This window comes from Halichoerus grypus, chromosome 7 (assembly GCF_964656455.1).
Source record: "Halichoerus grypus chromosome 7, mHalGry1.hap1.1, whole genome shotgun sequence".
Lineage (NCBI taxonomy): Eukaryota > Metazoa > Chordata > Mammalia > Carnivora > Phocidae > Halichoerus > Halichoerus grypus.
Window position 1 is genome coordinate 113,324,601 of NC_135718.1, and position 24,395 is coordinate 113,348,995.

General features: G+C 38.3%; 1 protein-coding gene across 1 annotated transcript in view; it reads right to left on the minus strand.

Annotated features, from left to right (window-relative positions):
• The window catches only part of RGSL1 (regulator of G protein signaling like 1), a 69,875-nt gene that overhangs the window by 38,660 nt on the left and 6,820 nt on the right, over positions 1 to 24,395 (minus strand). Inside the window, exons 5-7 of the mRNA XM_036078641.2 lie at positions 18,479 to 18,541; positions 17,839 to 18,061; positions 14,958 to 15,065 (exon numbers count right to left, since the gene is read on the minus strand). Of these exons, the coding sequence (XP_035934534.2) occupies positions 14,958 to 15,065; positions 17,839 to 18,061; positions 18,479 to 18,541 (394 nt within the window). The remainder of the gene's footprint in view (positions 1 to 14,957; positions 15,066 to 17,838; positions 18,062 to 18,478; positions 18,542 to 24,395) is intronic.

Below are 24,395 nucleotides of genomic sequence, written 5' to 3' on the forward strand. Positions count from 1 at the left end.
TTCCTAGAGGTTAAATAGATAGGCAGCCAAAAAAAATTACTGCTTAATATCTACAACCAAAAGACACCAAGGATAAATAACTGAGAGCACTTGCACCAAGGAAAGTCAACAATCCCTTGCTCAGTTTCTAAACCTGAGTCAATTTTCAGACCTTGAATGCACTGACTGAAGAAAGGTCTCCATGAAGGAAGACCCTACAACATTATGGAAAGCAAATTCTAATGATACTCATAGTCCCTCTTCAATGGGACCTTTGGGCATTTATTCCAGTAACTGGAAGGAAAATATCCAGTCATTTTAAGGACTATTGAACACAGGGTCCTAGTTAACACTATCTGGATCCCCAGAATGTCATTATCGACTCCACTAGAGAAGGCACTTATGAATATTAGGTAATAAATGGAGTCCTGGCCCAGGTACAGCTCACAGTGGGCACAGTGGGTCCACTGGGCCCACAAATCCATTCAGCAGTCATTTCTCCAATCCCTAAATGTATACTGGAATGGAATTACTTGGTAGTTGCAGGATCCCCACATTATTTCCTTGGTCTAAGGAGTAAGAGCTATTATGGTGAGAAAGATCGAGTGGAAGTCTCTTAAACTCTTTTCATGCCTCTACTCAAGATGATAAAAATAATATCACATTCTGGGGATAATGGCAGAGACTAATGCCACCCTTAAAAAACTGAAGAGATGGCTTTATACCCTAAATAATTAAGTTATAAAATCATTACTAAGGGCAGAACAAGATAGGTGTCAGCACAAAAAGGGAGAAAGAGCCACAGATTCCAGGTACGGTAAGGGGGGCTTTCCCCACAGAAGTACTGCCTTACACTGGGTGCTGAAAGCCAAGCTGGGTGAGAAGAGTATCCACATGAAGGGCAACTTGGATTGGAGAATTCAGAATTCAAGAAGGATGAGGAGGGCATTTACACAAAGGGAGGCCCAACATATGAAGTTCAACTGAGGTGAGAAGGGCACCCACATTGGGACACAAAGGAGAAGACCAGCATGAAGTGTGGAAACTTGAATAGAATGAGAAAGATAAGGGCACCTGGGTGGCTCAGTTGGTTGTGTTTGACTCTTGATTTTGGCTCAGGTTCTGATCTTGGGGTCATGGGATCAAGCCAGGTGTCTGCTCCATGCTCAGTGGGAAGCCTGCTTCTCTCCTCTCTCTCTCTCTGCCCCTCCCTGGCTCTCGATGTCTCTCTCCCAAATAAATAAATAAATAAATAAATCTTAAACAAAAAAGAATGAGGAAGATATCTCATTAGGTGTGGCCTAGCATAGGGTATCAGAACTTGAGCAGGTTGAGGACGTCCATGTTAAGGGGTCACCTGGTGCCTGGTGACAGAGTTCAAGCAAGATGAGGAGAGAGTCTACACAGGAAATGGGTGCAGCCTGGTATGGAGCATCAGTTCCTGAGAAAAATAAGGAAGACCTCTCCATGGGAGAGGGATGGCCAGGTGTGGGAAGTCAGAGCCCCAGTGGCAAGAAAGAATGGCTACATGTAGCAGCATCCTGGCAGAGGTCATCAGAACAGAGTGAGGAGTGTTTCCCCAAGAAGAAGCATCCTATAAATGGTGTTGAAATTCAAGCAAGGTGAGGAGGGTACCATGCATGGAAAGGGCCTGGTGTAAGGTGTTGGAGCCCAGGTAAGGGGAGGAGGGCATCAGCAAGAGGAAGGTGGTGGCAGTGTAGACAAGGTGTTAGTTACATAGAAAGAATTAATCAAATAAGTAAATACATTTAGGGCAATAGGAGTCAATTTTCTCATTGTCAGAGAAGAGATGTAAAAATATGGAAAAGTAGAAAACTAGAATGAACTCAATTGTGTTGGATTAAGTTGGAGATATTGGTGGGATCTCATGGTTTTCTTTATATAGATATGGAAAAATATAACTATAAATGTGTCTGTGTATGCATATGCACATACATACAAACATATATGTTCTCTAGTTCTGTCCATTGAGAAGATCTGATTGCAGTGATCTCAATAGCAATGAACTAACCTAATTCCTGGATCTTGACTTCTAAATATCATTCTCTAAGAGAAGGAATCACACTCTTTAGAGAAATGGCTGATTCTAGGGCTAGATTAGGGAGAATGCAAGATGAGCTTGGAACAGATATCTCATACAAGAAAGCAAGACAATGCTCAAGAGACATGTCAAGAGGAGACAGAAGCCAGATTTGAATGGAGTGACACTGACCAAGTAGGAGACAATTTGAACAACAAAATAAGTAATCACAGTAATAGATTAAAACCCATCAAATAATATCAGTAAATACTGAATCTCTGTATCTATTTATCTATCATCTATCTATCTATCATCTATCTATCTATAATCTATCTATCATCTGTCATTTATATATCTAAATGAATAAGTTATAAGTGTGGTAAAGAATGGGATATTTACATAATTTCAAAGTACCCTCTCTCTTCCACACACATAATATTTATTAATTACAAAAGGGAAAAATTAATTTACAGTAGAAAATCCTAGAAGGCACCATATAACTAAGTGATCAAAGAAAATATTACCAGTAATGGAACAAAGCAAAACTGTGCACCACCTACTGCATTGAAAAGGACTGCAATGATAGTTCTGAATAACCTGAATGTATAATCCAAGTTTAAACATGAGAAAACATCAGACAATACATTAAGAGACATCTATAAAAATAACCTTGCAATTTTCAAAAGTGTCAAGGATATAAAAGTCAGAATATTGAGGAACTGTTCCAGATAAAAAAGAGACATTTGGTAAAACTTGAGCATAGCCTGAAAATTAAATGGTAGTAATGTATCAGTGTTAATTTCCTGGCTCTTTTTAAGTTCACAGTCCAGAGGCATAGGCTTACTAAAAGACTGAGACCTAGAACTATAGAATGCTTGCCCTCCCCCCAACACCTCACCACCACATTACTAAAGATCAATTTACAGCAGTTCCTTTTACCTGGTACATCATGTCCTACTATTAGGAAAAAAAAAATATGAGGCACACCAAAAGGAAAAAGCCCCATAATCTAAAGAGAAGAGCAAACATAAGAACCAAACATGGCAGGGATTTGGGGATTATCAGACTAGGAATTTAAAACAACTATGACATTTTTCAAAGTGCTGGAACAAGCAATCCTAAAATTTGTATGGAATCAGAAAAGACCCCCAATCGCCAAGGAAATGTTGAAAAAGAAAAACAAAGCTGGGGGCATCACATTGCCCGATTTCAAGCTATATTACAAAGCTGTGATCACCAAGACAGCATGGTACTGGCACAAAAACAGACATACAGACCAATGGAACAGAATAGAGAACCCAGATATGGACCCTCAACTCTATGGTCAAATAATCTTTGACAAAGCAGGAAAAAACATGCAATGGAAAAAAGACAGTCTCTTCAATAAATGGTGCTGGGAAAATTGGACAGCCACATGCAGAAGAATGAAACTCGACCATTCTCTAACACCATTCACAAAGATAAACTCAAAGTGGATGAAAGACCTCAATGTGAGACAGGAACCCATCAAAATCCTAGAGGAAAACACAGGCAGCAGCCTCTTTGACATCGCCCACAGCAACTTCTTTCAAGATACATCTCCAAAAGCTAGTGAAATAAAAGCAAAAATGAACTTTTGGGACTTCATCAAGATAAAAAGCTTCTGCACAGCAAAGGAAACAGTCAACAAAACAAAGAGGCAACCCACAGAATGGGAGAAGATATTTGCAAATGACACTACAGATAAAGGGCTGGTATCCAAGATCTATAAAGAACTTCTCAAACTCAACACCTAAAAAACAAATAATCAAGTCAAAAAGTGGGCAGAAGATATGAAAAGACACTTCTCTGAAGAAGACATACAAATGGCTAACAGACACATGAAAAAGTGTTCATCATCATTAGCCATCAGGAAAATTCAAATCAAAACCACGTTGAGATACCACCTTACACCAGTTAGAATGGCAAAAATGGACAGGGAAAGAAACAACAAATGTTGGAGAGGTTGTGGAGAAAAGGGAACCCTCTTACACTGTTGGTGGGAATGCAAGTTGGTACAGCCACTTTGGAAAACAGTGTGGAGGTGCCTCCAAAATTTAAAAATAGAGCTACCCTATGACCCAGCAACTGTACTACTGAGTATTTACCCCAAAGACACAGATGTAGTGAAAAGAAGGGCCATATGCACCCCAATGTTCATAGCAGCAATGTCTGCAATAGCCAAACTGTGGAAAGAGCCGAAATGCCCTTCAATAGATGAATGGATAAAGAAGATGTGGTCCATATATACAATGGAATATTACTCAGCTATCAGAAAGGATGAATACCCAACTTTTACATCAACATGGATGGGACTGGAGGGGATTATGCTAAGTGAAATAAATCAAACAGAGAAAGTCAATTATCATATGGTTTCACTTATTTGTGGAACATAAGGAATAACATGGAGGACATTAGGAGAAGGAAGGGAAAAATGGGGGGGGGAATTGGAGGGAGAGATGAACCATGAGAGACTATGGACTCTGAGAAACAAACAGGGTTTTAGAGGGGAGGGGGGAGGGGGGATTGGTTAGCCTGGTGATGGGTATTAAGGAGGGCACGTACTGCATGGAGCACTGGGTGTTATATGAAAACGATGGATCGTGGATCACCACATCAAAAACTAATGATGTATTGTATGGTGACTAACATAACATAATAAATTAAAAAAAATAAAACAAATAAAACAACTATGACTAATATGCTAGGCACTCAATTAGATTAAGTAGGCAACATGCCTGAACAAATGGGCAAAGTTAGCAGAGAGGTGGAAATTCCAAGAAAGAACCAAGAAGAAATGTTAGAGATCAAAACCACTGACAGAAATTAAGAATGCCTATGATGGCCTCATTAATAGATTAGAAATAGCTGAGTAAAGATCTCTGTACTTGAAGATATCGCAATAGAAACCTTTAAAACTTAAAAGCAAAGAACACAAAGAGACTGATAAAAACCAAAACTAAAACCAAACAAAACATCTAAGAACTGTGTAAGAACTACTCAGAAAGTGTAACATATGTATAATGTGGATACTAGAATGAAAATAGATAAACAGAAGAAATATTTGAAACAACGACTGATGATTTCCCCCAAAGTAATGTTGAATACACTCAGAGAACACCAAGCAGAAAAAAAATGCCAAAAAACCCCCAAACAAACAAAAAAACCAACCCCATCTACGCAAATCATTTTAAAACCATAAAAAATCAAAGATAACAAAAAAATCCTGAAAGAAGCTGGGCGGGGCGGGGGGGGAACATCTCACTAGAGAGGAACAGACGTAAGAATTACATCTGACTTCTCACAAGCTATACAAGCAAGAAGAGAATGGAGCAAAATATTTGGTGTTGACAGAAAAAATCCCTCACCAACCTAGAATTCTCTATCTTGCAAAATTATTCTTTAAAAGTGAAGGAGAAATAAATGCTTTCTGAGACAAAAAAAGGGGGGGGGGAATGAGGGAATTTCTTGTCAGTAGACCAGCTTTGTAAAAGATGTTAAAAGAAATTTGCTAGAGAGAAGGAAAATAATATAGGTCAGAAGCTTGGACATACATAAAGAAAAGGAGAGCATCAAAAAGGAATGAGTAAGGACAGTTAAAAACTTATTTTTCTTCTTCTTAGTTGATCTAATGGGTAACAGTTTGTTCAAAATAAAAATAGTAACAATGTATTCAAATAATAATAACAATGTATTCAAATGATAGTGACAATGAATTCAATGATATAATGGATGAGAGAAAGGAATTAAATTATTTTGTCATTATAAAGTATGCAAAATACCTGTGAGTGTTATATACTTATTTGAAAGTGTACTTGGATTAGTTGTGAATGTATATTGCAAACTCCAGGGCAACTACTAAAAAAAGTTTAAAAAAAGAAATAACCAATATGCTAAGAAAGAAGAGAAAATGGAATATAAAATGCTCAAATTATAATCATAAAAGGTAGACAGAATGGAAGGCATAAATAAGAACAAAGAACAAGGGCAACAAATAGAAAACAGTAACAAATATGGTACATATTAAACCAACTATATCAATAATCACTTTAAGTGTTAATGGTCTAAATGTATCAAGTGAAAAACAGATTGTCAGAGTGGATCAAAAAACAAGGCCCAACTCTATGTTATCTATAAGAAACCCACTTAAAATATAAAAACACATATAGATTGTAAGTAAAAGGATAGAAAAAATATGCCATGCTAATATTAATCAAAAGAAAGTAGTAGTAGCTATATTAATTTCAGACAGAGCAGACTTAAAGAAAAGAATGTTATCAGGGATAAAGAAGGCCATTACATAATGATAAAGGAGTCAATTCTCTAAGAAGACATAACAATCCTTAATGTGTAGGCGCCTAACAATAGAGCATCAAACTACATGAGCAAAACTGGTAGAACTGCAAGGAGAAATATATAAATCCACAGTCATATGTAGAGACTTCAACATCCCTCTATCAGAAATAGATCCAGAAGGCAGAAAATCAGTAAGGACATGTTGAACTCAACAACACCATCAATCAACTGGATATAATTAACATCTATAGACCAAATCCAACAGCAGCAGAATACACATTCTGCTCAAGCTCACATGGAACATTCACCAAAATAGATGATTTTCTGGGCCATAAGACACATCTTAACAAATTTAATAGAAATTATACCATATCTACTTTCAGACCATAATGCAATTAAACTAGAAACCAGTAACAGAAAGATAATTGGAAAATCTCAAAATACATGGAGATTAACCAATATACTTTTAATAACACATAGGTCAAAGAAGAAATCTCAAGAAAAATTAAAAAGTATTTTAAACTAAATGAAAATAAAAACAACATCAAAATTTGTGGGAATGCTGGGAAAGCAGTGCTTAGAGGGAACTTTATAGCATTGAATGCATATATTAGAAAAGAAGAAAGATCTAAATCATCTAAGTTTGCAATGTAGGCAACTAGAAAAAGAAGAGCAGATAAAATCCAAAGTTGGTAGAAGAAAAGAAATAATAAGAATCAGAGTAGAAATCAATGAAATTGAAAGCAGGAAATCAATAATCTATGAAATCAAAATCCAACACCCATTCATGATAAAAACTCTCAGTAAACTAAAAATACAGACACATTTCTTCAGTGTAATATAAATATACAAAAAAACCTTACAGCTAACACCATAATTAATGGTGAGAAACAAAGCTTTTTGACTAACATCATGTACAAGGATGTCCTTTTACCACTCCCTTTCAACATTGTGCTGAAAGTTCTAGCAAATGCAATAAGATAAGAAAAGGAAGTAAAAGTTACACAGAGTGGAAAAGAAGAATTAAAACTTTTCTTGTTTGTATATGTATGACTATCTATGTAGAAAATCCAAAAGAATTGACAAGAAATCTTCTGGAGTTAATAAGCAATTATAGTAAGGTTGCAGAATACAAGGTTAATATGCAAGTGTCAATTACTTTCGTGTATACTAGAAAAGAACAAATGGAATTTGAAATTAAAAACACAATGCCATTTATGTTAGCACAACCACAGTGAAATACTTGTTTCATTTAGGCATATATATAACAAAATATGTACAAAACCTATATGAAGAATTACAAACCTCTACTGAACTAATTCGAAGAAGAACAAAATAAATGGGTAGGTTTTCCCTGTTCATGGATAGGAAGACTCAGTATCGTCAAGATGTCAGTTACTCCCAACTTGATTCATGCAGTTACAATCAAAATTCCAGCTACTTATTTGTGGATACAGGCATACCTTAGAGATATTTTGGATGCAGTTCTAGACTGCCACAATAAAGTGTGTATCACAATAAAGTGAATGACGTGATTTTTTTGGTTTCCTAATGCATATAAGAGTTATGTTTACACTATTTTGTAGTCTGTTTGGTTTATTAAGAAACACTTTATTGCTAAAAAATGCTAACCATCATCAAAGTTTTCAGTGCATTGTAACCCTGGTAGAGGGTCTTGCCTTGATGTTAATGGCTGCTGCCTGATGCAGGTGGTGGTTGCTGAAGGTTAGGGTGATTGTGGAAATTTCTTAAAATAAGACAACAATGAAGTTTGCACATCAATTGACTCTTCCTTTCACAAACAATTTCTCTGTAGCATGCGATGCTGTTTGATAGCATTTTGCCCACAGAACTTCTTTCAAAATTGGAGTCAATCCTCTCAAACCCTGCCACTGCTTTATCAACTAAATTTATGTAATATTCTAAATCCTTTGTTGTCATTTCAACAATCTTCATGGCATCTTTGCCAGAAGTAGTTTCCATCTCAAGAAATACTTTCTTTGCTCATTCATAAGAAGAAGCTGTTCATCCACTCAAGTTTTATCGTGAAATTGCAGCAATTCAGTCACATCTTCAGGTGCCCTTTCTAGCTCTAGTTTTCTTGATATTTCTACCACATATGCAGTTATTTCCTCCACTGAAGACTTGAACACTTCAAAGTCATCTATGGAAATTGGAGCCAACTTCTACTAAACTCTTGTTAATGTTGATATTTGGATCTCTTCCCATGAACCATGAATGTTTTTTTTTTCCTTAAGATTTTTAAAATTTATTCACTTAAGAGAGAGTGAGTGAGTGGGAGAGGCAAAGGAGAGGGAGAAGCAGACTCCCTGCTGAGCAGGGAGCCCAGCTCGGGGCTCCATCCCAGGACCTGGAGATCCTGACCTGAGCCAAAGCCAGACGCTTAACCATCTGAGCCACCCAGGTACCCCAAATCATGAATGTTCTTAATGACATCCAGAATGGTGAATCCTTTCCTGAAGGTTGTCAACTTCTTTTGCCTGAATCTACTAGAGGAATCACTATGTATGGCAGCTGTAGCCTTAAGAAATGTATTTCTTAAATAATAAGACTATAAAGTCAAAATTACTCCTTGATCCATGGGCTGTAGAATGAATGTTGTATTAGTAGGCATAAAAATAGCATTAATCTTGTACATCTCCATCTGAACAATTGGGTGACCAGGTGCATTGTCAATGAGCAGTAATATTTTTTTTTTTTAAAGATTTTATTTATTTATTTATCAGAGAGAGAGAGAGAGAGCACAAACAGGGGGGAGCGGCAGGCAGAGGGAGAAGCAGGCTCCCTCCTGAGCAGGGAGCCCGATGCGGGACTTGATCCCAGGACCCTGAGATCATGACCTGAGCCGAAGGCAGAGGCTTAACCAACTGAGCCACCCAGGCGTCCCGAGCAGTAATATTTTGAAAGGAATCTTTTTCTGAGCAGTAGGTCTCAACAGTGGGCTTAAAGTATTCAGTAAACCATGTTATAAACAGATGTGCTATCATCCAGGCTTTGTTGTTCCATTTATGGAGCATAGGCAAGTAGACTTAGCATAATTCTTAAGGGACCTACACTTAAAAGTAAGAAAGGTAAATGAGCATTGGCTTCAACTTAAAGTCACCAGCTGCATTATACCCTAACAAGAGAGTTAGCCTGTTTGTTGAAGCTTTGAAGGCGGGCCTTGACTTCTCTCCAACTATGAAAAATCCTAAATGGCATCTTTTTCCAATATAAGACTATTTTGTCTACACTGAAAATCTGTTGTTTAGTGTAGCCACCTTCATGAATTATCTAAGCTACACCTGGATAACTTGCTGAAGTTTCTACATCAGCACTAGCTGCTTCACCTTGAACTTTTATGTTATGGAGATGGCTTCTTTCCTTAAACCCCATGAACCAACCTCTGCTAGTTTCAAACTTTTCTTTGCAGCTTCTTCACCTCTCTCAGCCTTCATAGAATTGAAGAGACTTAGGACCTTGCTCTGTATTAGGCTTTGGCTTAAGGAAAGGCTATGTCTGGTTTGATCGTCTATCCAGACCATTAAAACTTTCCATATCAGCAATAAAGCTGTTTTACCTTCTTATCATTCATGTATTCACTGGGGTGTTGCTTTCAATTTCCGTCAAGAACTTTTCCTTTGCATTCACAACTTGGGTAGCTGGTGCAAGAGGCCTAGCTTTCATCCTATCTCAGTTTTTGACATGTCTTCCTCATTAAGCTTAATCATTTCCAACTTCTGATTTAAAGTGAGAGATGTGTAACACTTCCTTTCAGTCAAACACCTAGAGACCACTGTAAGGTTATTAATGGCCCAATTTCAATATTGTTGGGTCTCAGGAAAGAGGGAGGCCCAAGGAGAGGGAATGGCCAGTCATTGGAGTAGTCAGAATACACACAAATTTCATCAATTAAGTTTGTTATTTTATATGGGTGAGGTTTGTGGCACCCCAAAAACACATTAGTAACATCAAAGGTCACTGATTACAGATCACCATAAGAAATAAAATAATAAAAATGTTTGAAATATTTTAAGAATTACCAAAATCTGCCACAGATACACAAAGTGAGCAAATGTTAATGGAAAAATGGCACCAATAGTCTTGCTCAACATAGGGTTGCCATAAACTTCCAATATGTAAAAATGCAACATCTGCAAAGCATAATAAAATGAAGTGCAATAAAATGAGTTGCACCTGTGTGTAACTCTAAAGTTTCTGTGCGTAGGCAAAAGACCCAGAATCACCAACACAATATTGAAGGAAAGCAGTTAGAAGACTAACACTGACTTCAGGACTTACTATAAAAAAACAAAAAACAACTTACTGTAAAGCAACAATGATCAAGACAATGTGGTATTGGTGAAAGAAAAGACAAATAGAACAATGGAACAGAATAGAGAGCCCAGAAATAGGCCCACATGAATACAGACAGCTGATATATGACAAAAGAGCAAAGGCAATAGAATGCAGCAAAGATAGTCTTTTCTTTTCTTTTCTTTTTCTTTTTATTTATTTATTTGAGAGAGAGAGCACAGAGGGAGAGGGAGAAGAAGACTCCCCACTGAACAGAGAGCCTGACATGGGGCTGGATCCCAGGACCCTGGGATCATGATGTGAGCTGAAGGCAGATGCTTAACTGACTGAGTCACCAGTGCCCCAAAGATAGTCTCTTCAACAAATGGTGCAGAAACTACTTGACATCCACATGTCAAAAAAAAAAAAAAAAAAAAATCAGTGTGGACAGAGACCTTATACCCTTCACAAAAAATTACTCAAAATGGATCATAGACCCAAAAGTAAAATGCAAAACAATTAGACTCCTAGAAGATAACATAGGAAAAATTTAGATAATTTTGGATTTGGCAATGACTTTTTAGATACAATAGCAAAGGCACAATCCATGAAAAAAAAGAATTGATAAGTTGTACTTCATTCAAAATAAATACTCTGCTCTGTGAAAGACAATTAGAAGACTAGAAGAAGGGAGAAAATAGTTGCAAAAGACATATCTGATAAAGAACTGTTTTCCCCAAAATATACAAAGAACTCTTAAGGCTCAACAATAAGAAAACAAATAAGCTGACTAAAAAGTCAAAACCTTAACAGATACTTCAACAAAGGAGTATACAGATAGAAAATAGCATTTTTAAGAATACTTATTTATTTGAAAGAGAGAAAGTGCACAAGTGGGAGGGGCAATGGGAGAGAGAATCTGAAGCACATTCTGCACTGAGCACAGAGCCCAACCTAGGGTTTGACCCCATGAGCCAGAGATCACAACCTGAGTCGAAACCAAGAGTTGGATGTCTAACCAACGGCACCACGCAGGTGCCCCGAAAATAGCATTTAAAAAGAAGCTTCACATTGTATATCATCAGGAAAAAGCAAATAAAACAACAACGAGATACTACTACACACCTATTAGAATGGCTCAAATCTGCAAAATTGACAACACCAAATGATGTGGATGTAAAGCAACAGAAATTCTCTTTCATTACTGGTGGGAAAGCAAAATTGTACAACCACTTTGGAAGACAATTTGGCACTTTCTTATAAAACTGAATATGCTATTGTCGTGAGATCCAGCAATTGTGTTTCTTGGTATTTACCCAAAGGAGTTAAAAACTTATGACCACACAGAAACCTGCACATGGTTGTTTATAGCAGCTTTATTCATAATTGTCCAAACTTGGAAGCAATCAAGATGTCCTTCAGTAGGTGAATGAATAAACAAACTCTGGTACATTAAACCAATGAAATACTATTTAGTGCAAAAAAGAAATAAGCTATCAAGACAAAATTTGACATGGGGAAGCTTAAATGTCTATTACAAAGTATAGGAAGACAATCTGGAGAGTTTATATATTATATGATTTCAACTTATATGATATTCTGGAAAAGGCAAAACTATGGAGATAGTGAAAAGATCAGTGGTTGCCAGGGGCTGGCAGTATGTGGAGGGATAAATAGGTGGAGCTTATTAGGACTTTTAGGGCACAGAGGATTTTTAGGGCCATGAAAATACTTTGTATGATATGATAATGATGGATACATGTCATTTGTCCGAACTCATAGAAAGTACACTACCAAGAGTAAACCCTAAGGTAAACTATGAATTAGGGTGATTATAATGTGTTAATATAGGTTCATCAGTTGTAACAAATGTAGCACTCTGATGGGGGATGTTGATGATGGGGGAGGTTGTGCAAGTGTTGGAGCAAGGGCTATCTAGGAAATCTCTGTACCTTCCTCTTAATATTTTTGTGAACCTAAAACTACTCTAAACAAAGTCTTTTTAAAAAAGAATACTGGGAGTAAGGAAGACACATGTGGATGAATCTTTGAGAGTAAGCATGAAGAACAAAAATGTTTGTGTTGTATCTTAAAGCTCACTAATAAACAACCACTGTGAAAGAATCACTAAATAACCAAGTAGACAAAATGACTTGGATGGTTGATGTCAGCAAATCTGTGTCATAATCCACCTCAGTGCTGGCATGATGAACTCATGAACAGAGTAGCTAGATGGCAGGGATGGAAATTGTATATGCACCCAATGGCATGGGCCCCATACTCACCAAGGCTGATTTAGTTACCATTGCTGCCAAATGTTCAACTTGTCAGTGACAGGGACAAATGCCGAGGCCACATATTTCAATAACTCTCATAGAAAACCGATCACCCACTTGGTAACAAATTGATGACACTGGATCACTTCTACTCTGGAAAGAGCATCAATTCATCTTGCCTGTAACTGACAAGGATTCCTGCCTGCAAGGCATCAGTGAGCATTGCTATCAGGGGGCTTACAAGATCCCTGAATGAGATCCCATGTAAGGCTTCCTCTGACCAAGGGATACACTTACAGCCCAGGAGGTTGACAATGGACATATGATGATGGGATCCACTAGTTCTATCAACAATGAGGGCTGCTGGTCTGGTAGAACAATGGAGCCATTTCTTGAAGGTGCAACTGTGAAACCAGCTTGATTATGATCTTGGGAAATAGGACATCATCCTCCAGGATAAACTGAAGACCATTATAAGGTATTGTGTCCCCAATAAGTAGAATACAAGGGGCATGGGGACAAGGGATAAAAGTAGGAGTGATCCATTTAACATCAGTATCAATGATTTACTTAGGGAAATTTCTAATCCTTACAACGTTAGGTTCCGTGGGTCTAGACCAGTGCTGTCCAATAGAAATATAACATGAATCACATATATAATTTTAAATTTTCTAGTAGTCACATTAAAAAAGATAAAACAAAAAGGATGAAGTTAATTTTAATAATATGTATTTTGTGTAACCTCTTTGTATCAGATACATTTTAAGTGCTCGATGGCCACATGATACTAGTGCTCCTGTACCGGACAGTGCTGGTCTAGAGATCCTGGTTCCCAGAGGGGGAATGCTTCTACTCGGGACAGAGTAGGCACTCAGTTGCTTTAAGCTCCTTAGGTTAAGAGGCTAGCAGGCAAGAAAAGGAGTTACTGTATTGAGAGGGTAATTGACTCTTAGCATCAGGGTCACCAGTAATACAGCAGGGGCAGTGGAAAATTCATTTGGCACTCTTGGTATTCTGCTGCCCAATTTTGATGATAAATTGTCAAGCGTAGTAACTATAGTCTGAGAAATCATGACGACCAGGGAGCTCAGGCCTCTTAGGGATGACAGTCTACGTCATCCTCCCAGGTAAGTCCCCCAAGACCAGCAGAGACACTAGCTGGAAATAAAGGGACGCTAGGATGGGTAGCAAAGGAGGGTGAAGAGGAGTATTCGTTGTGGTCTCCAGATAAGCTATAGGAGTGTGAGTCAGCCCTTCTAGTCTAAGTTCCCTAGGAAAAGGAACCAACCAGAATCCTGGGGTAGCTATTCCAAGATGGAGTGAAATTTCCATACAAAGAAAGTCAACAGGGTGCTGTGGTGCACAGCTGATGCACAGCTTAAATCCTCCTTTTAGGACCAAAGCATTCATTCCCAGCTGCCTGGGGTGTTGGCTACAGACAGCTCATAGTTGAGGTCCCCTCTGGGCATTGCCTCAGCCAAAGGGTGCTGCCTGACCCTAGGTTATATCCTCCCCCCAGGCAGCAAATCCCTTATGAGTCAATGTGAATGTAAAAAAAAAAAAAAAAAAATCCTTTGTCTCAGTGAGGGACAACTCTGAAAGGCCATCCTAGTTTTAGAGCTTCTTCTGTGGATCTGCTGAGGTCTATTGTAACTGACTTGCAGTTCAGCATCTACCTTTCCAATTCTGCTTTCCTTATTTCTTTAAAGGGGTTATTACTAAGAACACACGCCAACGAACCTCCTTCCACACATCTCCAACTCTAAGAAACTTGGTAGAAGACAAATCTGCATTATAAAACCCCAGGATGATAACTAGGTGAGAAGGTAGGAATTAACAATTTTCATCACCACCCTCATTCATTTATAATTGCCTGTCAGTTTCATGATGCACTTCTGTGGCTGTGTAGGAGAAAAAAAGATGTGGCAATTCTCCCCTGACCATCCCTCATTTCAAAAGAAGCATGGTTCCTCTCTTGGCTTATGCCTCTTGCGGTTGGAGACTCTCTTACCGGATTGTCTCAACTCTCTCTCTGAGTTGTCAACACTTACCTATTTTAGGTGCTTTTTCACAATATATTTTGTAGTCATCACTGATCTTCTGTATGGCCACCTTTGGAAACTTATAGCAGAGTTCCTCAAAGGACATTTTCTCTATGTCTATCAAGTAGGGGAAAAAAGGGATAGAGCCTGGTTGTCAACTCTGGTTCAAAGATTCATACACTTTTATTGAAGATATTACCTTTAAAATGTTATTTAAGTAAGATAATAATGTTTTAATAAAACATTTACACAAGGAATATAAGCTCCTCAGGCCAAATTAGAAGCAAGGAAATAAAGCCTTCCCTCCTCTCCAGAATAGGGGGATTCTGCCCTTCTTGGGGACACCTGACCCATGGAGATTTTCTGCCTGAGGGAGACTAGGGTAACTGAGATATGATTTTGAAAGAGGTACTAATTGTTAACACATATACAAGAAGTAATTTATCCAAATGAATACTGACCCCTTCAAAGTAGCCATCTGTTGTGGGAAAGAATTGCAAATGTATTTCAAACATTCTGCTATTGCTTCAAAGAATCTGATACACTTAGGGATAATATATGGGAAATAACATGCTAGGAACTTTCTCTCTTGCTTGGCTCTGTCTTTGGGAATTACTTTCACAATTGACAGCTCATGTATGTGAATATCATTAATAGTTGCAAATCATTGTCCTTCGAGAGCAAATTATTTTTTCTAGAAATAGCATACATTATTTATAGCTATACATAGTTAATTGAGAGGGAATATCTTTTTGCATCCAAAATAAGATGAGGCAGGAAGGCTGAGACATCAAGGGAAGTTTTAGTCATGTACTGGACAATAGATGCAGATTAGCAGCACCTTGCCTCCTACCAAGGTGAAAACACTCAATCATGTTGTGAGTTCTGGGGTTTAAAGTAAGTCTAATTGCACACAGTTCTTCAGAAACTCTCCCAAGGCAGTCCAGTACTTTCTGAAGATTATACTGTTGGGAGTCTAGAAGGAATGCTGGGGTACAGACCCACAAATGTTAGTCGTCCTTATGTCGGCATTGTCACTGTTATCATTATCATCTCTCAGCCAGGGGAATCTGGCTGTAAGTTGTAAGAGCAGTAGATCATTCCTACAATAGATCCAGGTTTCTAGTCCTGGACCAATCCCTCCCTTGCTAAGCAAACTTGGCCAAGTCTTTCCACTTCTCAGAGACTCATTTTCTCCATATAAAAGCTGAGAGTATTCTAGCTCTGATGCACTGTGAGTTTATGGTGTACCCTGAGTGGAGGCATCAGCCCACCTGGGAGTCAGGGCCCTGGGTTAGGCAAATATACAGGAGGACTTTTATCAGGCCAGACTTGCATTTCAAAAAAAGCAGTGGTGGAGGAAATAATGATGTGTGCTGGGGGAGGGAAGAAGCATCTTCATGGAGAGTGATTCTCACTCTTCCTGGCCATCCCTGACACTCCAAGGCCACCAAAGCAATGCCTATTGCCAAGTATGTGTGCGTAAATGAAATTTACCAGCCATCCTTTCTTCCACTTTTCTCTTGATTTCTGGGACAGGTTCTGGCATGTTCAGGATTTAGAGAGAAGGTGAAACTCTGATATGAAACAGAGGGTTTGTTCATGCTAGATTTAATAACTCATGCCCAAGCATGGCTCTGAGAGGCAAGCATTCAAGGCATCTTGTTTTGTATATGGAGTGCACATCAAAGTTTTAAAAAAGTTGAATTTTTTTAGTATAATCTAACAAGTACTTATTGAGCACCTGTTTGCTGTGTAAATGCATTGCCTCCAATCCCCTCAACAATCCTACCAAGTAGGGGCCATTATCCCCACTCTATAGTTGAGAAAATAAGGCTCAAAGAGATGAAGTAACTCTCCCAGGCTCACTGAGCAAGGAAGCAGTGGAATTGAATTTTCAAAGCTTTGGCTTATTCCTCTTCTGTGTTTTCAAAAGTGCAGGTCATGACTCAATAATATGTTGAAAAATTGTCATTGCCAGCTTTTACAAAATGAAATAGAATAAAATAGTATAGAGAATATTGGAGGAAATCATCTTATATAATAAGGGTAAGTATTGCTTTGTGAAAATGTTTTCCACATATATGCACACATATATATACAAGTATATGTTCCCTGACGTCAAATGTGTTTATTGTGGATTGAAGTTTGAGAAATACTGCAGTACTCTGACTGCCTCAGCATAGATAATTAAAGCACTTTGTTCAATTTGGATATTAATAGCTGACATTATTGGACTTTTCACTATTGCCAAGCATTGTGGTAATAGCTTTCATAGGTGACCTTGGAGCTTCTTCACAACAAACAGCAAACTTATTATGATTAGCCCCATTTTAAAGATGAGAAAACTGGGGCTTACAAAGAGGTTAAATACATTGCCCAAGTTTACAGTCACTAGCAGACCTAGGATATAACCCAGTCCTTTGGGACAGCAGAGCCTTGTGTTCCTACCCACTCCTCTCTACTGCCTGAGTGAGCTGCTTTTGTTATGTTGGGAAAGAGGAGTAGCTATTAAAAATATATTCACAGAAATGCTTTGGATCTTACTCTGGAGGAGGTGTGGTAAGGTGGAATATGCTTATCAGATGTACAAAAATGAATTATTCTGTAGCTAAGGTGATGCTTTGATAGGCATGAGTCTGGCCAAACTTAAGTGGCCAGTCAGTGAGATCCTGGCTCTGCCACTTACTGTGTGACCTTGGGAAGGTCACTTAACCTCTCTGTGCCGCTGTTACTCAGTACTTACCTCATAGGTTATTTTGAAGATCAAATGAGGCAATCTTTGCATTGCACAGTGCTGATGTGCAGTAAATAATCACTAAATGTTAAATATTAATATTTCCCAGTTGCCTATATGTTAGGGTCAAAAAATTATGGTGACTGCCCTTACCTGCTTGGAACACTGGAGACTTTAGTTCTACCTGGAGAGACCCGCCTTGTCTCAAGTCCTCAGTAGCTATCTTTTGCCACTGCATAGAATCCATTTCCTCCATGTTAGCCAAACCCTGGCTTAGCTCCAGGGATTCCTCACACCTCTTATAAAGAAGAATGTTCTCTTCTTTACTTATAGATCCTTTTTTATGCCATTTGCTGCTGATGAACTTGGCCTGAGTCTAAGAGAAAGGGATGGGGGCAAAGAGCATTTGCTGTAGGAACTACACCAGCAGCAAGATTTTTGTAAACAGCCCAGTCCTACTGTGCCTCCTTGTCACATGAACTTATGCTGATTGCTTTCATTTTGTTAAGAACCGTTGCTCCTTTACACACCAACCCCCACCCTCTTCTAATCAAACCCATTTCTATAAGGGAGAAATTCTATATGAATGTGACTTCTTCACAATCAGCTATTGCACTTGAGTCTTTTTCCTTGAGGTTTATGTTTAGAATATCGGGGACCATGTCAATGCCCAGTGGCCTCTAGGAAAAATAAAGATTTCATTTACTTTGACAAATAAGGCTTCTAAGAGAGCAGTTACTCTTTTTTCTTCCCACAACCTCATGATTCTTCCCCAACTCAAAGTCCCTCCTACTGTAAAAATGAGAAACCAGTAGTCCTCTTCATCCAGAAATTCATCATACCAGGAGCTGAGCATCTGAAATCCAAACAGGACATAAGCGTTATGAGGTGATGCTCAGTTCGCTGCATCTCTTGTGCTAGTGATCACGTGGGAGAAGAGCAGGCTGCAGATTCTGGATTCTCTAATTTGGAGATACAGTGGAACAGCAAACATTAGCCATGATCAACCAGGAGGCAACCTATGTCTCCCCGAATATGGCAGCTTGTGCAGTCTCTCTCTGAATCTCAGAGAATTGTAATTGATATTTGCCTAAGAAAAGAATAACAAATACTGAAAGACAATTACTTGGTATCTTCATACTTCCTTGTTCTTTTCTAAATAAAGTACCATCTCATTTGATTCTCAAAATGGTCCTGAAAACCAAAGATCTTTTTTGAAGTGTCTTCTCTCAATATCTCCCACTTGAAGACCTTACCCACTTGTGAAGAATATTTCATTACATTAAACAAACAAAAAACAACAACAACAAAAACACCTAAGAGCTAGTGCTCAGCTAGGTTTATTTGTCTGTACTCTCACCTTTATTCATTCATCTATTTGAAAAATAGTTTCTGAGGGCCTCCTTTCTGCCAGGCACTATGCAAATGGCTGGGAATACAGATCAATATGCTACAAACCTTGTTCTCAAGGAGCTCACCTTCTAGCATGATGAACAGCTCAGGATAGCACATGCTACAGTATAAGGGTGAACAAAGTTCTCCGGGAGCAGAGTCCAGGAAATCCAGAAAGAATTCATAAAGGCAAGGAAATTTTAAACAGAATTTGCATATTGCAGGATAAGTAGGAGCTCACCATGTGGAAGTTGAGTAAAGGGCATTCCAGGCAGTAGGAAACACTTAAGCAAAGGCACAGAGATGGGAAAGGACATGTTTGAGAAGGATGAGTACTCACTCCAGCATAGGTGGGCTATAGCATCCTGCAAAGAGCACAGGGGTGGCATAGTGGCAAGGAATGAGGCAGTGAAGTTTCGTTGGGACTATTCAGGAGGGACTCGAATACCTTGCTAAGTAGTCTAGGCATTATTTTGCAGGGAATGAGTCAACAACAGTAATTTTTAAGAAATATAAGATTGTTTCCACAAACCGCCCCAGTCATGCTGCCAAAAGATGAGTTGAAGAGTACGAGTTATATTAACTTCATCAGATCTCCTGGGCTCCTGGGGAACTGGAGTGAAATATATTCCTGAGAAAATTCAGCTCAGTGATTTAATATCAGCAATATATAATGTAATATGATGTGACTGACCAGTGGATAATCTCTAAATATATATATATTAAATATGAATAATAAATAAACATGTGTGAAATGAGTACCCTGTTAATGTTCCTTCTAGCTTAAAAGATTTATGACTAATAACTAGTGAATAAGTGATCTAATTGGTATCTTAACAAACAGTGCTTAATAAGCATTTTCCATTAGAAGAAATAGATTTGCAGCAAAATAATAGTAATAAATAATAGATATAATAAAACAATATCTAAACCTATAATTACTTTTTAAAATTTGACCTATGAAAAATGTCAACAGTATTTTGATAGGGATTTCATTGAATGTGTAGATTGCTCTGGGTAGAATAGATATTTTAACAATACTTATTCTTCCAATTCATGAGCATGGAATGTTCTTCCATTTCTTTGTGTCTTCCTCAATTTCTTTCATAAGTGTTCTGTAGTTTTTAAAGTACAGATCCTTTACCTCTTTGGTCAGGTTTATTCCTAGGTATCTTATGGTTTTTGGTGCAATTGTAAATGGGATCGATTCCTTAATTTTTCTTCTGTCTCATCATTAGTGTATAGAAATGCAACTGAGCTGGAACAAATAATCCTAAAATTTGTATGGAACCAGAAAAGACCCCAAATAGCCAGAGGAATGTTGAAAAAGAAAACCAAAGCTTGTGGCATCACAATGCTGGACTTCAAGCTATATTACAAAGCTGTAATAATCAAGACAGTATGGTACTGGCACAAAAACAGACATATAGATCAATGGAACAGAATAGAGAATCCAGAAATGGACACTCAACTCTATGGTTAACTAATCTTTGACAAAGCAGGAGAAAATATCCAATGGAGAAAGTACAGTCTCTTCAATAAATGGTGCTGGGAAAGTTGGACAGCTACCTGTGGAAGAATGAAACTAGACCATTTTCTTACACCATACACAAAGATAAACTCAAAATGGATGAAAGATCCAAATGTGAGATAGGAATCCATCAAAATCATACAAGAGAACACAGGCAGCAACCTCTTCGACCTTGACTGCAACAACTTCTTGCTAGACACATCTCCAAAGGCAAGGGAAAGAAAAGCAAAAATGAACTACTGGGACTTCATCAAGATAAAAAGCTTTTGCACAGCAAAGGAAACAGTCAACAAAACTAAAAGGGGAGAAGATATTTGCAAATGACATATCAGATAAAGGGCTAGTATCCAAGATCTATAAAGAACTTATCAAACTCAACACCCAAAGAACAAATAATCCAATCAAGAAATGGGCAGAAGACATGAACAGACATTTCTCCAAAGAAGACATACAAATGGCCAACAGACATATGAAAAAAATGCTCCACACCACTTGGCATCACGGAAATACAAATCAAAACCACAATGAGATACCACCTCACACCAGTCAGAATGGCTAAAATTAATGACAGGAAACAACAAATATTGGTGAGGATGCAGAGAAAGGGGAACCTTCTTACACTCTTGGTGGGAATGCAAGCTGGGAGAGCCACTCTGGAAAACAGTATGGAGGTTCTTCAAGAAATTAAAAATAGAGGTGTTATTTGCAACTAATGAATCATTGAACACTACATCAAAAACTAATGATGTACTATATGTTAGCTAATTGAACATAATAATAATAAAAAAAATCTTAAAAAAAATAGAGCTACCCTATGACCCAGCAATTGCACTACTAGGTATTTACCCAAAGGATACAAATGTAGTGATCCGAAGGGACACCTGCACCCCAATGTTTATAGCAGCAATGTATACAATAGCCAAACTGTGGAAAGAGCTGAGATGTCCATCAACAGATGAATGGTTAAAGATGTGGTGTATATATACAATGGAATATTACTCAGCCGTCAGAAAGGATGAATACTTAACATTTACATTGACATGGATGGGACTAGAGGGTATTCGGTTAAGCGAAATAAGTCAATCAGAGAAAGACAATTATATGATTTCACTCATATGTTGAATATAAGAAACAGTGCAGAGGATCATAGGGGAAGGGAGAGAAAACTGAATAGGAAGTCATTAGAGAGGGAGAAAAACCATGAGAGACTCTTTAACTATAGGAAACAAACTAAGGGTTGCTGGAGGGGAGGAGGGGGGGATGGGGTAATTGGGTGATGGGCATTAAGGAGGGCACGTGATGTGATGAGTACTGGGTGTTATATGCAACTGATGAATTATTGAACACTACATCTGAAACTAATGATGTACTATACGTTGGCTAATTGAATCCAAGTAAAAAATAAATAAAATTTGACCTACTATTTTTTTAAAGATTTTATTTATTTGACAGAGAGAGACACAGCCAGAGAGGGAACACAAGTGAGGGAGAGGGAGAAGCAGGCTTCCTGCTGAGCAGGGAGGCCAATGTAGGGCTTGATCCCAGGACCTTGGGATCATGACCTGAGCCGAAGGCAGATGCTTAACGACTGAGCCACCCAGGCACCCCGACCTACTATTTTTAATATATATGTATTTTTTCTATAATTGTTTTTTTATTATGTTATGTTAGTCACCATACAGTACATCATTAGTTTTTGATGTAGTGTTCCATGATTCATTATTTGCGTATAACACCCAGCGCTCATTACAACACGTGCCCTCCTTAATACCCATCACTGAGCTACCACATCCCCCCACCCCCCTCCCATCTGAAACCCTCAGATTGTTTCCTGGAGTCCATAGTCTCTCATGGTTCGTCTCCCTGTCTGATTTCCCCCACTTCAGTTTTCCCTTCCTTCCTCCAATGTCCTCCGTGCTATTCTTTATGTTGAGAAAGGGGAACCCTCTTACACTGCTGATGGGAATGCAAGTTGGTATAGCCACTTTGGAAAACAGTATGGGGGTTCATCAAAAAGTTAAAAATAGAGTTACCCTATGACCCAGCAATTGCTCTACTGGGTATTTACCCCAAAGATACAGGAGTAGTGAAAAGAAGGGGCACATGAACCCCAATGTTCATAGCAGCAATGTCCACAATAGCCAAACTGTGGAAGGAGCCAAGGTGCCCTTCAACAGATGAATGGATAAAGAAGATGTGGTTCATATATACAATGGAATATTACTCAGCCATTAGAAAGGATGAATACCCACCATTTGCATCGACATGGAACTGGAGGTAATTATGCTAAGTGAAATAAGTAAAGCAGAGAAAGACAACTATCATATGGTTTCACTCTATAATTGTTTTCCATTAGAATGTATTAGGGTTTCCTTCAGAATTCAGTTTGTCCATCACTTGGTAAACTCTCCTGTCCCATCCTGAGAGCAGTGCATAAAAGGCCAGATAGTAAATAGTTTCCAGTGTCTGTGGAACTCCTTACTCCTGCCATCTTCAGTACCTTCTCTCAATCCTCCCCTCTTTGGTTAGAACCCAAGGCAATTTTTAAGCTGATGCTCTGTCTTCCAGGTTCACATCTACTTCTCTCTACCCATTTCCTTTTACAGTACGGTATTCTCAGTGTATCCATAAACTTATTAAATCCACAAATACAATGACAAAATATGATTTTGTCCCAATTCTCATTTTATATATGAGGCAAAGAGACCTAGGGAAATTCAAGAATTTAGACTTTGGGTTTGTTCAAGACCACATAGCCCAACAGTGACACAGCCAGAACTTTAAAAACTTTTTCCCCTACTGCTCATAGACTGTTTTCACATTGGTGAGTTGGAAGTTAGGAAATGGACATATCAGTGGGCATGCTATAGGCAATTCACAAAGGTTGATTGGATAATTGGAGGATGATTGAAGAGATGGATGAAAATCAGAGTTCTCACAGAATCTAGTTGTCTCCAAACAGAAAAGATAGCCCTGGGCAAGGCCAAAAGAGGGACCACTGCTAACTGGGATTGATTAGTTCAATAGATATCTATTGAGCATGAATGTCTATCAGCACTATCAAGCACTGAATACTATACCCTAAGGTAGTGTTCTAAATGCTGGGGAGACAGTACTGACAAAACAGATGAAAACCCCAGCCCTCATAGGGAGAAATAAGCAAAATAAGTTAAACATATATACATATTATGCATCTATCTGAAAAATAATACAAGTATATGTGTATATAATAGATGTATATTGTATGCACATACACATACATGTACATTGTAAGGATTATACATGTATTATACACACACTCACACAGAGTGTACGTATGTATGTACATATGTATGTAAGAATGGATGGTTGGATCTGAATAATGATAAATGCTAAGTAGAAAAATAAAGTGGGGATGGGATGAAATTTTATATGAAGTGGCTAAGGAAGGCCTCACTGAGATGACTTGAGCAAACAGCTGAAGGAGTGGGGGGCACAGCTGTGTGAGCATCTGCACTTTATACACAGTTGGAGCACTGCCACTGAGTAGACAGTATGCCTAGCATGGCTGGAGTGATGTGCCCAGAGGCAGTGGAAGATGAAGCCAAAGAGGGGAGGTAGAGGAGAAATTATGTAGGCCTTGTCAGTTTTGGCAAGGACTTTGTATTTTACTGAAGACAGAAGGTCATCTGTTTTCAAGGTCCCCACTCACTTCCTTTTACTTATTTTCAGTTAAATTACGCAATTTATGTTTTTGCAGAATCACCATGGCCAGTGTGGAAATGAGCCTGCTTGTCATCTCCAAGGA